Below are 15,921 nucleotides of genomic sequence, written 5' to 3' on the forward strand. Positions count from 1 at the left end.
CACCTCAGAAAAAATGACAAGAAACTGCCTCCCAAATGACTTCTAACTTGTTTCAGCTTCCATGCACCGATGGGTACCTCATTTGTGCAATGGACAGCAAAATAATAAAATATAGGTACTGTATTATTATGATTCCAATGGTACTTTAAGGTGTGAAACATACCAGTCCTACATCCCTCGGTTTGCTGCTGAGAATAAATGCTCAACAGTGACCCCATCTTCAGATGGCTAATTATGGGATGACAATTTTCTCCAATTTGACATAACTGGCCTACCATGCGTGAGGTGTTCAGGTACGTGCATGGCATCATGTTGAACTTAACATGAAGTTTATCAAGTCTGCTCATCATACAAATTGAGTGACTGACAAATACGTTAACTAATCCCAAACTAAAATAGCCCCCAGCTAATCCTCAGCTACCTCCTTACTAACATACCTCCACCATACACGCTGTCCAATGTACTCAAGGAGAAAACTGGATTGGGTTGAAAGGCTAGGCTTTTAAAGACCCTGGTGGTCTAAGCCTATGAACGAACAAACAAAAATCCTGAAATGACAGGCTCAAGCAAAAATAAATGTAGTCATTCACATGTTCTGGAGAAAAAAAAACATTTAAAACATATACCAGTAAAATAAAATTATGGTAAATATGCTGAATGTTTTAAAATTCAAATTCAACCAGCTCTCATAGCACAAAGTAAATTATGTTTAAAATGTATATGCACTAACATGCCTGGTAAATCCTTGTCCCAAAGTTAACACTGAAATCATTTCAAGCAAATACCCCTTTTCCTAAAGTTAATTTACAGAGATGACAAAATGATAGTTTTCTCATTTAATAATGTCAATTTAATTTCCTTTATCTAATTTCACGTATTTTATAAGTAAATGTGAGTGGAATACATACTCTCTTTCCTGTTTTTCTCTGCTCATGCTATGTCGCAGCTGAAGCAGTCTCTGCTCCATCTCCTGATTGTCCAGCTCCAACTGCACAGTCTCTAACCTCAGCTCCTTTAAGTTTCTAAAAAGTGAAACACAGGCATTTAGTGAAAACAAAGCATGTGATAACTGAAAAATCTGATTTACTGAAAAACAATGACTACAAAAACTGGTTAAGATATAAATGAATCTTTTTATTTCCCTACTAACAAATACAATTTTCACACACTTCAGACAGTATCTTAAGCAGTAACTAATACATGCAATATTAGTTCTTTCGTACAGTCTAGAATTAGAAAATGGAAATGAAGCATGACCAACAGTGATCATCACAAAGTAATTTATAAATGCAAGCTCTTTTATTTTAATGTATTAAGTGTGTGAGAACCTCAAATGTTAAACTCCTAACACAAAGGGTAGTGATATGTGCACCACTTAAAACCAGGCTAGACTGCTAATTACCTTCAATGTCTCTTCTGTGACTATTCACAAGATTATGCCTGACCTGTATATAAAACTAGAGAGACAAACATTTTCATCGCTTGTATTTTACTATCGATATCCATAAATAACAGCTTCCAGGTTCCACAGCTTTTGTATCATCTTTTTTTGTCTCTTCCCCACATATCCTTAGCTACCATAACAGAAGCTTTTTAATCCATATTCCTAAACACTTCATCTTAGCACGTCTCACAAGTATGGGTATTGCCAAACCAATTCTAATGTGGTTAAATGTATCTTAATGGGAGAATTAATATTTTTTGTCATAACATGAATATAGACCATGCATTATATATTGTTCTAGATCTGTTGATTACATATTTTCAATATGACAAGGCAGTGATGATACATTGAATGGTTTTACAAGTGCTTAATAATACTGATTATTTATGTTTTGATATAAGGTATGCCAATAATGTTAAGTGTGTGTTAGACGTGGAGATTCACAGGAATGATAAAAGTAATTTGCACACTTCCTACACAAGAAAGCATACAAAAAGACTACATAAATTCATAGCAGTAGTATGGATTTGTCCCACATGCATAAACATATAGAAATATACAAGTATGTTGCGTTAATACGAATAAAGTTTCAAGTCCAGTCAGTGTGGTTCCTGAATTGTTTTAGGATTTATTTGGATTGAATTTTATGATCTTTAGATTTTTTGGTATTCTAGTTTATGACTGAATATTTTATGCTACTGCAACAGTGTTCTATTCAAACATCTGCTGTTCTGGTAAGTTTACTTACACAACTGTACTGTTCTGTCAGTTCTATCCCATCCACCAATACTGTACATTTTAGTAATGCAGTGGTAGCACTGAGGCAAAAGGATGATTCTTAAGTTCTAACAATGTTGAAGACTACATTCCATCAGTACAGTTTCATGAATGATGTTCTTAAATTGCGTTTCTGAAAGGCCAACATTCACATTTTTAATATCAGCAGTGTGGTTAAAAATCACATTTTTATTGGGCAGAGGAATTGCATTTTCCTAACAATTTTGTTTGAAAAGGGATAATTAGTAAAAAGTCTTTTGGATTTTCCCGGTTAGGGGTTGCCACAGCGGAACTCAGGTCCACTAATGATTGGCAGTGGATTTTTACGGTGCCGAGTTGCCAGCCCGATGTCCAACCTTCAAAAAAGGCACACCCATTCATGCACGCACCTACCTGCATGTCTTTGGACGTCAGTCGACCATGGGGAGGACATGCAGACTCCACACAGAAGGCACTCCAGCCGAAAATCGAACAGGAGAACCTCTTGCTGTGAGGCGACAATACTAACCGTAGTAGGACATATAACATTTTTGAGTGATAACTATAAGAATCAATCAGATGCTGTTAGAAAAGATTCAGAAGAAACAGTGGAAACGCGATTTACAAACAATGGACATATGTATGGCTGCCTAATAAGCAGCAAAGTCCAGGAGGTTTAGGATTTTTGTTTGAAAGTATATACATCATTTTTTACACCCCAAGCAATTCACAAGGAAACAATGGGAGGACAAATGTATGGCTCCTAAATATTCAAGAAAGTCTAGAAGATTTAGGATTTTTGCTTGGAAGTGTACATATGTCCTCCAATCATTTCCTTGAGAATTGCTTATCCAATCCCTCTTTCCAATCTTCTCTAATTCCTACAGTTAACGTGCAGTATTTTATACATTATACTAACTCTTTTTTTAACAGCAACTTCTGTTCTAGATTCTATTAAAAACTCTACCATAGGAGGCCTTTCACGTAGGACTCCCCTATCCCTTTGCCTATATTCACATATGTACACTGAAAGGGAAGGCAGTCTAGCCTGTAGTCCAAATATCTTCTTGGCTTATTTCCATTCTGTTACCTTTCCTTCTCTATTTATTTGCTCTAAATACCTTAATTCCTTTGCCAGTTTTCTCCAGTAAATTTCATCCCCCTCTTGCCTATTCTCTGAACCCCTAATTATAGTCATCCCTATCGGCAAACTCTGTTTTCTCCATTTTCATGTTGGCTTAATTTTTAGAATACGTTCTACTACTTCATGAATATAATATTCTGTACAGCTATTGTTATTCTCCTTAAGGATCTGCATCCACGACCTCACTCTGTCTTTATTTCTTAAATTTCCCCCTACTTCATCAACTTCCCTTTCCACTTTGAATTATAGCTTTCTGCATGTGTTATGTACATGAGCCTTAATGGTGTAACTCTAAAATATCCCTTTAAATCAGGTAATCTTAAACCACCATGTTCTACTGGAAGGATCCGTTTATCCTACTTGATCCTTGCCCTTTTCTCCTCCCAGACAAAATCCTTCAACTCTTTATTAATTACTATCCACAACTTCTCCTCTGGTTAACACAAATATACCTAACCTGTATATAAAACTTAAGGGATTAAAAACATTTTCACTGCTTATAATTTGCAATCCATATCTATAAACAAAGTTTCCAGTTTCTCAGTTTTTCTATCATCTTTTTAGTCCCTTCCCACATATCCTTAGCTGCCATAACAGAATCCTATTTAATCCATACTCCTAAATACTTCATTTATTGTGTCCCTATAAATATGGGTATTCTTGGACCAATTCATGGGTGGGTACGTAGTTTACCGCTATAGCCTCTGTTCTATCTTCATTAATTTTATTTCCCAAAAAAACTTGAAACAGTTTCAAAATGTTCCACACACTGAGATGTCATTTTCTGGTTTTATCAGATACAAAATAACTTTGCGGGCAAGTAAAGCCAGCTTTTCTTGAGTGGAGGCTATAAGCTTTATAATAAAAGGAAGACAATTATAGCCAAAAATTAGAAAAGTAGCTCACAGCACGCTAGATCCACAGTCAGTAAAATAAGTCGCTAGATCCACCGTCAGTAAAATAAGTAACTCAAGAGTTTAATCAAAACTACCAAAGCCAAGTTTGAGGCAAAAAGAGCCACCTAAGTAAAGGACAACGAAAAAGCCTTCTTTAGCTATGTTCACTACCACAACAGCTAAATGCAGCAATGTGCTCAGCTGATTGTGACTACCACCACCTACACCAAAACTAAAGACACAGTAAACCTACTTGCTGATAAATTCAAGTCAAACTTCAGCTCTTGTTCACCCATTATCACCGCACACAAAATTCCAATCTGATAACACCTCCCACCCCACCCCCACCCCCAGCTTTCACTCAGGACAAAGTCCTGAAAGCACCGTCAAAGGCCAGGAATACTGCATCAATGGGCCCTGACAATATCCCAGGATATACCTTAAATAGCACAAAGCACAATTTATCTGTGCCACTAACACTGTTCAACCTCAGCCTCCAAACAGAATTTGTACAAGCGAATGGAGGAAACAACGTTCATACTCCTGCACAAGAGAGGGACCATCCACAGACCTGGGTAATTCCAGACTCATAACTCTGACCAGTCTCAGCTATTAAAGACATATCATGTAATTAATAAGGATATAGGGAACCTCTGAAAACACTGATCTCATCCCAGTTTAGATTTGTCAAAGGCAGGTCTTACTTACTCAACCTAGTACTCTTCTTTTGAAAAGGTCACCAAAGAAACGGATGAAGACATGACAGTGCACATCACCCATCTAGACCTGACCAAAGCTTTTGATACAACATATTACTAAGGCATAGTGGAAAAGCTTACACAACTAGGAATATACCCCTATGTTACTCGCTGGATTGCCAACCTGCTCAAAGATAAGAATGATGTCATCAAGACATAGGATGCAACCTCCACAAAAAGGTCAGCCACCAGTAAAGTCCCACAGGGCTAAGTGCTGGGACCTCGCCTACTTGACATCTACTTTTGTGAAGTAAAGGCAAACACTAAAGGTCTCTAGCTGGCAAAGTTTGTGGATGACTGCAAGTTAGGAGCAGTCGTTGAATCCCCAAATGTCTCAGCCAATCTGCAAGAGACTTGACCCAAACAAACAACTGGTGCCAGAGCCATTGACTAAAATTAAATGCCAAAAAGTGCATTATCATATCCTTTGGGAAATCCACTACCCTGGGAAACTACCACATTGACAATACACCCCTAAGAGTTAACTCTGAACCTCAGGATATGGGAACATCTGTGGACAGTGACCTAACACTCATCCAACATGTGCCCATAGTGTTAAGAAAGTCTTTCAAAATTGCACAGCCTATAAGAAAAGGGATAGTTTCCAGATCCAGGAAGATCATTGTTCTCCTTTATTCTGCTTTCAACAGGCCAAACACTGAGTGTAATTCCCCCTTTGAATGTATGTGGCAAGACACATGCAACAACTTGAACACCCACATAAGTTCCTCAGAAAAAGAATACAGTGCCCAAAACATATGTCCTATGCTGACTTCCCCAAAGCACTGCTACTGTATTTGGTATCCTGCAGACTGCTGAGGGGGACCTGTGTCTGGTATACAACGTATCCTCTGACCCAGTACTGATGGACTTACTATTCATACACAAATCAAATGGTATCAGAAATACTTGCTCCATGGACCTAAACCTCTTCTGCAACTTAAACAGAACTGTTTGGAGAGACAGGAACATCTCTCAAAGTTACAAGAACTCTGCAACAGACTCCCCATCTACATAAAGCAAAGTTCATCCTTGTCCTTATCCAAGTGTAAAGTAGTTATGAAGAGTTTTCAGATGGGGGTTTATCAAACAACCCTCTCTTATGTGAGCAAATCCAGTCTGAGGGGAAGCCAGTGGTGATTACCTGGGGCCATACTGAAAAAAAGAGAGAACCAGTCTTGCCTGGGCTGAAAGGGAGTCAGCACCACAATTTTTTGTAGTACCCTTCTGTATCTTTAGAAGAACTCTGGATATCAGTGAAAAAAAAAACAGCATTCTTGTCCAAGGCAATGAGAAAATATCTATCTTCCAGGCTTGTCTGGATGGAGTCCTGAGCAGAATTTCTACAGTTGTCTGTTCTGACAGGAGCCAAAGAGATCTACTTGTGATGTTCCCCATGGATACATGTTGATCCCCCAGTTTTAAATATACCTATTCCAAGGTCGTTCAACAGTGGGGGGGGGGAAGAAAACTCCACTATTGGCAAATTTCACCCTTTTTCTTTCAAATGGACAGAACTCAAAATTAATGCTGTCGATGGATCGACAGGAACCTTTTCCCCAAAGTTGAGTCAATTCTTGGAAGACCCCAGGATGAAGTTTCCATTTGTAAGGGGTCTGTACTGGTCTAGCTTGGCTTGTCTGCAATCAAGTTTTGCTCTGACAGAATATATTAAGCTATCACAGAAAGCCTGTTTATGTACCACTGCCACATCACTGTGGCATCATCTGTGTAAACTTGCAGAGGTCTCTGAGACCAGAGATGATATCAAGTTCTCAAAGCATTGATCACTGCCATTATTTCTCTGATATTTGTGTGCATCTGTCTTGTCATTAGAATTCCACAGACCTTGCATTTTCACCCCTTTGGAGACCCCTCCCTTTGCGAGTTCTGAAGCATCTGTAATCACAGCCTGCAGAGAGGTCAGCAGGGAGACCTGGATAGCAAGAGATCTGGTCTACCCACAACGCAATCTCCCATCTTACAAATCCCAAATCAGGGACCTGAAAAGGTAAAGCGTGAAAGTACAGAGCCCAGACTGATCTGCGGTACCAGTGGATTATATTCAAGTGGAGTCTGGCCATGGGAAGCATAGGGATCAATGATGTCATATACTCAAATATCATGAGAAGAAAGGCTCTTCCCAGGGCAAAATCATAAAACATCCAAGAAATACAATTTTGTGACAAAAGATGAAGGGATGAGAGAAGATTTTTGTGTAACTTGATTTGGAAACCTATACTGATTAAAAGATTCTAAACAGCTGTTAAAGAATCTTGGCACCTGGAAAAAAGGGTCTGCAAAGAGACAGAGAACAGATAATGTCAGCCAGACACATAAACTATCTTTAAAAAAGTCTGAACGGATTCACAATGGGAATGTGTCTAGCTTTGTCTTGAAAGCTAGATGAAACAGCTGAAATAAAATGGAATAAAGGGGAAGCATTCTGAACTTTGGAGCCGTGACAAAGAGATTATTTGCCCATCTGATGTGGGTACTACTTATATTATTCCACAAATAAACATATGATGCATAAAGAGGAAACTAGGTCCACAAGGCAAGGAGGAATTCCCATTGCTTGGTGTAGCCCTGCTGAACTATATTAAGACCTCTACTCCTACTCTGGCTGTCTACTAAATAGTCTCAGTGATCACTTCCCAACCTATTTACTTAGGAAACAAGCTAACCCATCTAAACAAACTACATTTAAACAAATAAAAAACAAAAAACACCTGAACCCCAACAACCTTAAAGATATACTCAGACATTGTAACTGGACACTGAAGAATTATATGATGTCTTCTTGTTGGTTTCTTGCTGTTACTCGCATTTACATGCGAGCACACCAAAGTATATTTAACTACTTATTGTGATTAACTAGTCTTATTACTGTATTTGTACTAAGTGCAATAAATACACCGAGACACTGCTTCAGTTAATACTCTTTTTATTACATTTTCCTTTTGGATCTACAAGCATGCAACACAGATGATGTCAGCTCTCTATGGCAAATTCCCAAAGCTTGTTTACTATTACACTCATATTTATACCAAAAAGTCTGATAGTTTTTCTCAGAGTCTGATTTATAACAGTTCTTTCTTTGTATAACAGTTTTACTTTGTTTCCTTGTCCTTGGTTCTTTGTAGTTTGACGATCCATGGAAACTCAGTCTTGCATTATCTCAAATGTGGTGTTCTAGCACTATCTGAAACTTGATGTTACATCTCTTTACTTTGTTGTTGTTGTCCTTCCAGTTGCCATCTGTGCAGTTATTTTTATAGACTTTGTTTCTCAATAACATACTCCTTTACATGGATGCCAATATCTAAGCTATGCCAGCACACTTACTACTACTTATTTTTCAGCATTTTATACTATTTCTAAATTAACCCTTTATATTTCATATCATTCTTGCAGCTTTTTATTCAAGCTAATAATCATACTAGTGAAAAGACAGTGAACTATTATTCTTTCAGGTCCCCCTTATTTTATTTTTATTTTTTTGAGGAACGGACTAAATTTTAGTTAAAGAAAAAACTGCATTTGTTTCATAAGCATTATTATTTACAGCATTTACTACTTTGCTTATATTTACAATCATAACTTGTTGAGTTATTGCAACTCTTTGTAACCTGCAGCATATAAAACTGTTTTAGGCTGTCATTATTATTATGACCCCCAAAACTACTAACACAGGATGTATTAACCAATTTAGCAATTTGGTCCCAGATGATGACCATCCTTTGAATATGTCCCAATTATGGGCAGTGTCAGCTTCTGTTTTTGTTTTTTACTATTAACACTCGGTTATTTGAAACCACACATACAAACTGTGGTGCCACTTTAACAAACATTTTGAAATTTGAAGGCAATATTGTCTATTTATACTAAACTGTAATCTGTCTATCAAAGATACTTGTAATGACTTACTAAATAGTAGAATTCCCTTATGCTTGTAAATGCACAATCTGAGATATTTTGTCCTACTAGTTTTTATACCAAGCTCTTTTAAATTTGCATTTGGTATCTTTAAAACTTGGAAATGTAATATTGAAGTACAATATTGTTTTTGTTATTTTTGTCCTATCACAGCACAAGTGAATGGCATTTTTACCATTTGATCTGTATGAAGTATTGGACTGTTACCCAAAATAAGTATTTTAACTCATAGTCCTTTTCTTGCATTACTGTGTTGTTTATACAAATAAACTGAGTATTGATAGAAATCATACCCTTTTTCCCCTGTTGAGTTTATTCTTATTTTTGTGTTATTGTCTACACACTGTGGCATTTTTCCATGATGTCTTTCCTTGTCAGAACTGTTACATTTTTGAGGTAATGTACAGCATCTAATAGAGATGGCGCTGTTTATTGAAATGTTTATGTCAGTCTTTGATTCTTTCTCTACTTTTATGTATGCCTGACCTTGTTCAGTTAACCATACTGTTATATTTGTGTTAAATGTTATCCTCCCAAAGGTACATACTGTATGCTTTTTACAACTGAAATTGTCTTGTGTTATATTTTGTGTAGCATTTTCCTAACTAAGTTTTATTTGTGAAATATTGTAATTCCCTCTGTTTTGATGTTCAGAATGATGCAAATGAAATGCAGATGTCTGTGCTGAATGATGCATGCCTTGTCTCGCAGTTACATTTTTTATCTATAGTCCTTGAAGCATGTTCCAATCACTGAACATTCAGCTTGTCTCAAGCTGTACCAGAATATATGTATGCTAGCAAACAGAAATACATGTATTTAACTATATTATTTCTGCATATATTATAGCAACAGATGTGTATATGCATCTAACTAGCAAATAGATGTGCACATGCATTTATACATTTTTAAACATATCTATCACTGTATACATTCCCTCTGTTTTATTTTAAATAAAAACTGTCTACATTAGTATGTACGTTTTAGTCAAGTTATATTGCTACTAACAAGAAAGACATTGGGAAACAAAACCTTTAGTTTAATATCGTCAACACAATGATGAAAAGCATTACTATTAGAACTGGAATAATATGAATATGACTCTATACAGTGATGTTCTATACAGTAATTTATTGACAATGCTTGAGGATTTTATTGCAAAAGCATTGTAATCTTGTTTTTTGAAAAAAAAAACCCACGTCACAAATGTTAAGCTTTGACTTGTTACTCTATTTACATAGATAAACAATTTACTATATACTGTACAGAATACACTTGCTTGTACAGATTGTTTTTGCATTTGTATATACATGGCTGTAATGTACACAGTCCAGTTTTTAAGCTTAGACTCAAATAAAGGTACAAAGTGCTACATTTTAATGTTTCAAGTAATGTAATTAGCAGGTTTCTACTTAATGCTCTTTTGCAGTACTGTTTACACAAAAAAGTATTTTGGCTTTTAGAAGTTGCCACAGCTCCAGTCCGCTCATGACTGGCAGTGGATTTTTACGGTGCCGAGTTGCCAGCCCGACGCCCAACCTTCAAAGAAGGCACGCCCATTCACGCTTGCACCTACCTGCATGTCTTTAGCGTCACCCGACCGCGGGGAGGACATGCAGACTCCACACAGAAGGCACTCCAGCAGAGAATCGAATGGAAGAACCTCTTGCTGTCAGGTGATAACGCTAACTGCTAGTGTAAAATTGAAAGCATGCCCTTCCCCCTGTAGTATACATCATTTTATTGCAGTATTATTTATTTGCTTTATGCTGTGAGAATTGAATGTATGCTTGCCCTTTGGCCGTTACCTAGACTGTGACACTTTGGTCTTACACATTTGCTTTTTGATTTGATTATTTTTTGGCCAATTTTAAAAACAGAAAATATTTTTATAAAGCTTTTGCTGTTGCCTATACTGTCAAAGTTGTAGCAGGAATTGCTTTTACCCATTTAGAAAAGACGTTTACTGTTACTACTAGATATTTGTACCCTCCCTTTTTATAAAGGGACCTGCATAATTTATTTTAATTGCATACTATAGCCCATGTACTGACTGTACTCGATGTATTTACTTGCAAACAGATTATTAATGACACATATGCACAATTGTGACATCTTATTACAATTACCAAACAGGCTTATTGTAGACATTTGTGCTTTTTGCATAATGCTGTACGTGAATACTTAACAATAATGTTTTAGAAAAATGTAAGCCAGTTGGCCTGGTGATCAGTCTTGTTTCCTTGACCTTATAAATTTTAGTACCAGTAACATTTTATTTTATACAACATTTCTTGTAACTACACATTACAGCCTGGAAAGATTTGAACTCACATACTTTTTTTTTCTGCGCATTCCAGATGCTTAACCCGTAACTCCTTTAGCACTTACTCGTACCTTCAGTCATTCGTTAATATACTTGCAACTTGATATTAGAATGCAGTTGTACAACTCTTAGAATTATAATAAACATTTGTAATTTGCCTAACTATGCATAATATTGCTTTTTAATACTGTTTTTGCTGGAGTCTTTGCTATTTTTTATGCTATTATACAATGACAAAATACTGTAAGAAACAAGAGATTGGCTTAACTAACACATGCTTAAAACAAATATATTTACATGCTTAACATTTGCTGTTGTCTGCCTTTTGATGCACTTTAGGTGAAAAGAAAATGCATGCATGTCAGTCTTGTGACATCATGTCTTTACTGCATTTAACTACCTTCATTTGATTTTAATACCCTAGAACGGTTTTGTTATTTGAAATAGTTTTAAAATCACTATTTAAGTGCCTTGCTTTAACTGAATGAAAGTTTGTGCTGTGTACGGTTAACCATTTTTTTAAATGTAGAATAGTATGTCGTAAATTATTTTTTATCAGCGTAGTTAACTGCTGTTGCTTTAACTCTTTACTAACAAGATTATATTTGTCAGTATTCTGTTTTGCTGACTTTAAAGCTCCTATGCACTTCTGAAAAAGTGTCTGCATATGTTGTCTGAACTTTTTGAACTCACTCTGTCTTAGAAGTTTATTAAATCTTTTTGTCAGTTCACCATGAACCTTGTCTCTGTTTTTATCTGTTTTGTAATGTGCAGTGGTTTTATGCCACTTTTGTCTAGCAAGATGTACAGAGGATTTTCTATATAACTGATTTGACTGATATTGTAACTCTGAAATTAATATTTTACATGTGGTGACAGGACATAATGTAGCTGGTTGTTTACCATTACTTTTATGACATTGCACACACAAAGCAGCTTTATATGACTTGCACAATAAATGTTCGCTGTCATACAAATGATGTTGCGGTCTATGATACCAGTGAAAAGTAATGCATTTATATAAAGCATGGACATGAACATTAAGTAATAAAGTACTGCATGTGCTACAGTTCTGTTAATACCAATCTTTACATCCTGACAATACATGTGCTGGACTATTATTACTGTCTACCCGAAAGGTAGTCTTACACTTTACAGTTCTTTTGTTTATGGCATTCATGCTGTAGAATGAGAAACAAAAAGAGAATTACCAGTTTCTGTGTGGAAGGTGGCCAAATCTTCCATCGAGAAAAAGTAGAAAGTCCCTCGTTGATTCTCCCAAAAGGTGGTCAAACACAGCTGGCAGATTCAACTGTGTGAATGTGCAGGACATGTGGAACTTGCAGAGATGCACTGTTCTGTTACTGGATACTGTGCATAAGAAGGAGGCGGCAAATGTTTGCACTGGAATGGAACGTACTAACTTAATAAAATAAAAAAAGCTGTAGTTGTCACAATAAGAAACCATTTGGTCCGTCAACTGTGGCTTGCAATTGAAGAATTATATGACGTCTTCTTGTTGGTTTCTTGCTGTTACTTGCATTTACATGCAAGCATACCAAAGTATATTTAACTACTTACTGTGATTAACTAGTCTTATTACTGTATTTTACTAAGTACAATAAATACACTGAGACACTGCTTCAGTTAATATGCTTTTCATTACATTTTCCTTTTGGATCTACAAGCATGCAACACAGATGCTGTCAGCTTTCGATAGCAAATTCCCAAAGCTTGTTTACTATTACACATATTTATACCATAAAGTCTGATTTTTTTCTCAGAGTCTGATGTATAACAGTTCTTTCTTTGTTTTCCTTTGTTCCCTTGTCCTTGGTTCTTTGTAGTTTGATGATCCATGGAAACTCAGTCTTGCTTTATCTCAAATGTGGTGTTCCAGCACTATCTGAAACTTGATGTTACACCTCTTTACTTTGTTGATGTCCTCCTAGTTGCCATCTGCGCAGTTTTTTTTTTACAGACTTTGTTCTTTAATAACATACTCCTTTACATGGATGCCAAAATCTAACTGAGCTATACATGCTTGCCAGCACACTTACTACTACTTATTTTTCAGCATTTTATACTATTTCTAAATTAACCCTTTATATTTTATATAATTCTTGCAGCTTTTTATTCAAGCTAATAATCATGTTAGCGAAAAGACAGTGAACTATTATTCTTTCAGACACCACTGAAACTGCTACCCTTACAGGAAACAATTGACTACTTCAACTCCACCTTCCTAGCCATACTAAACTCTCAGGCCCCTAGCAGATATATATGTGCTAAATCTAACTATGCCCCATTGTTAACAAAAGAAACACGATCACTACTTAAATCTAGAGACAAGGCCTGGGCAACCTGGAATAAAACAAAGTCCCAACCCACTCTACAAACCTATAAGGAACTTAGAAATAAAGCAAAGCAGCAAATTAAGCAAGACAAAATACATTACTACTCTGAAATCCAATCAAAGCACTTTAATAACCCGCAAAAATTCTGGTCAGCTGTAAACAATATACTTCTACCAGGCAAAATTGGTACACCCCCCCCCAACCACCACCACTAATAATAATTCAGACGATATTTCTACTCATTTTAATAAATACTTCTGAAACCATCTTAGCACTGTCCAATAATCAAACCCCCTTATCTATCAGAACTACCACTGTCTGTTTCAATATTAAATCAACCTTCTCCCTGCAACCTGTTGCCACAGACACGATCAAAAAACTGCTTAAAAAGCTAAACCCACTACATTAGCTGCAGACAACTTACCTGCCGATTTCCTAAAACTAACAGCATATGGAATAGCTTATCCTACAACAATTCTTATCAATAGCCCCTCCCATTTGGAAAACCTCTTACGTTATACCTCTACATAAAGGTGGCTCTTCAACAGATCTCTCTAACTACCGCCCAATTGTAATATTATCACCACTGTCTAAAATACTAGCGAGGATCATTCACATGCAAGTTACTGATTACATGCATACTAACAAACGTCTAACAACACCGAGCATGGATTTTGATCATTTCATAGTACATCAATCGCTCTAACGCCATTCACCAATACTGTCAACTATCACAAGAACAACAATAATTACGTATTCTCTCCTTCCTTGACCTATCAAAAGCCTTTGATATGGTTTATCACAGTAAACTTCTAAACATCCTCTCCGAACTAAACCTTTGTCATTCTACCCTTGCCTGGTTCCAGGATTACCTTACCAGTTTCTTGGCAACAGACTTTATCACCCCTTCTGCTAGTGACCCTAGGGGTCCCACAAGTCTCAGTCTTAGGCCCACTACTATTTTGAATATTTACAAATAACCTCCACACCTCAACCTCACAAGTCTCTCACATCCAATATGCACACAACTCAACAGTGATATGTGCGGCTTCCTCAAATTCAAGAACTTCAAAATTTAACACAAAAGTCCTTTCTAGCAGTTGTGACCTGGCTTACAAATGCTCAATTAATTTTAAACCCCCAAAAATACAAACTTATGATTTTCCAACCCACTAAATCAGCCTCACCCACTAACACGTTCAACATTGTATCACTATATAACACCATCATCTTCCCATTACCACACACCAAACATTTAGGAGATGAAATTGATTGCAACTTAAAATTTGATATTCACACTTGCCAAATTGTAAAAAAGCACAAAAAAACTCAGAATGTTGTACGGGAACAAACATTACGTCAATAAAAATACTAAAGCTACCATTGCCCAAACTCACTTAATATTCACACTACTGTACACAGCTCCCATACTCACAAATCTAAAAAAAATCAGGGCTAGCAAAACTTGAATCCTGTTATAACAAAACTGCCAGATATGCTACAAACGTACCTGCTAGAGCTCACTATTTTACAGCACTCAAGCAACTCAACTGGCTAGAGCTCCCCCACCTCCTTCACTACAACCAGCTAATCATGGCCCATAAAATCCTCTATGAACCTCAGAAAACACCTGCCCTACAAATATTACTTCAACCATACGACGCTAACAGAATCTTAATGCTCCACTAACAAACACCACATAAAAATCAATGCATCCAAAAGTCAAGCAGAAGAATCCTCTTCTCAAATTATGTAGGAAAAATCTGGAATGCACTTCCACAAAATATTATAACTGTTACATCACTAGTCCAGTTTAAAACAATTCTAAAAACCCACTTACTCAACAAATGATTGCGTTCTTGCTCTACTCCTAACATCTTCCTCTGACTTTACTAACTTGCTTCACTTACAGACTAAAACAACTCCCTCTGTCTATTCTATAGGAAAAACGAAGTACACCATCTCCCTGTCTACTCTAATTACCTAACATCACACAGTACTATTCCACTGTAGAGTTAATGACATATTATGACAGCACATCGCAATTTCTTTGAAAACAATATCAGAAATTGTGAAATGTTATTTTGGTCTCTCTATGTATTTACACTGAAATGTATAATGATATAATGTCTTTTCTACTTATTGTTTAATTTTGTGATTTCCTATTGATTTCGTCTAAACTTATTGTGTATTATCAAACTTAATAATCCATCAATTAGCCTTCTTTAAGTATAGCTGTTTGTCCTGTGTAAAAGCTAGTATTTTAACTTCTTTGTCCTATGTATACTGCTGATTTATTAT

At 36.3% G+C, this 15,921-nt stretch overlaps 1 protein-coding gene across 2 annotated transcripts in view; it reads right to left on the bottom strand.

Annotated features, from left to right (window-relative positions):
- ZBBX (zinc finger B-box domain containing) overlaps nt 1–15,921 on the bottom strand; it is a 2,136,907-nt gene that overhangs the window by 1,923,328 nt on the left and 197,658 nt on the right. For both annotated transcript variants that reach the window (XM_044069997.1, XM_044069996.1), the window contains exon 3: nt 909–1,022. In XM_044069997.1, coding sequence (XP_043925932.1) covers nt 909–1,022 — 114 coding nt within the window. The remainder of the gene's footprint in view (nt 1–908; nt 1,023–15,921) is intronic.

The sequence above is a fragment of the Protopterus annectens genome, chromosome 4.part1 (assembly GCF_019279795.1).
Source record: "Protopterus annectens isolate FY-2018-M chromosome 4.part1, PAN1.0, whole genome shotgun sequence".
Taxonomy (NCBI): domain Eukaryota; kingdom Metazoa; phylum Chordata; order Ceratodontiformes; family Protopteridae; genus Protopterus; species Protopterus annectens.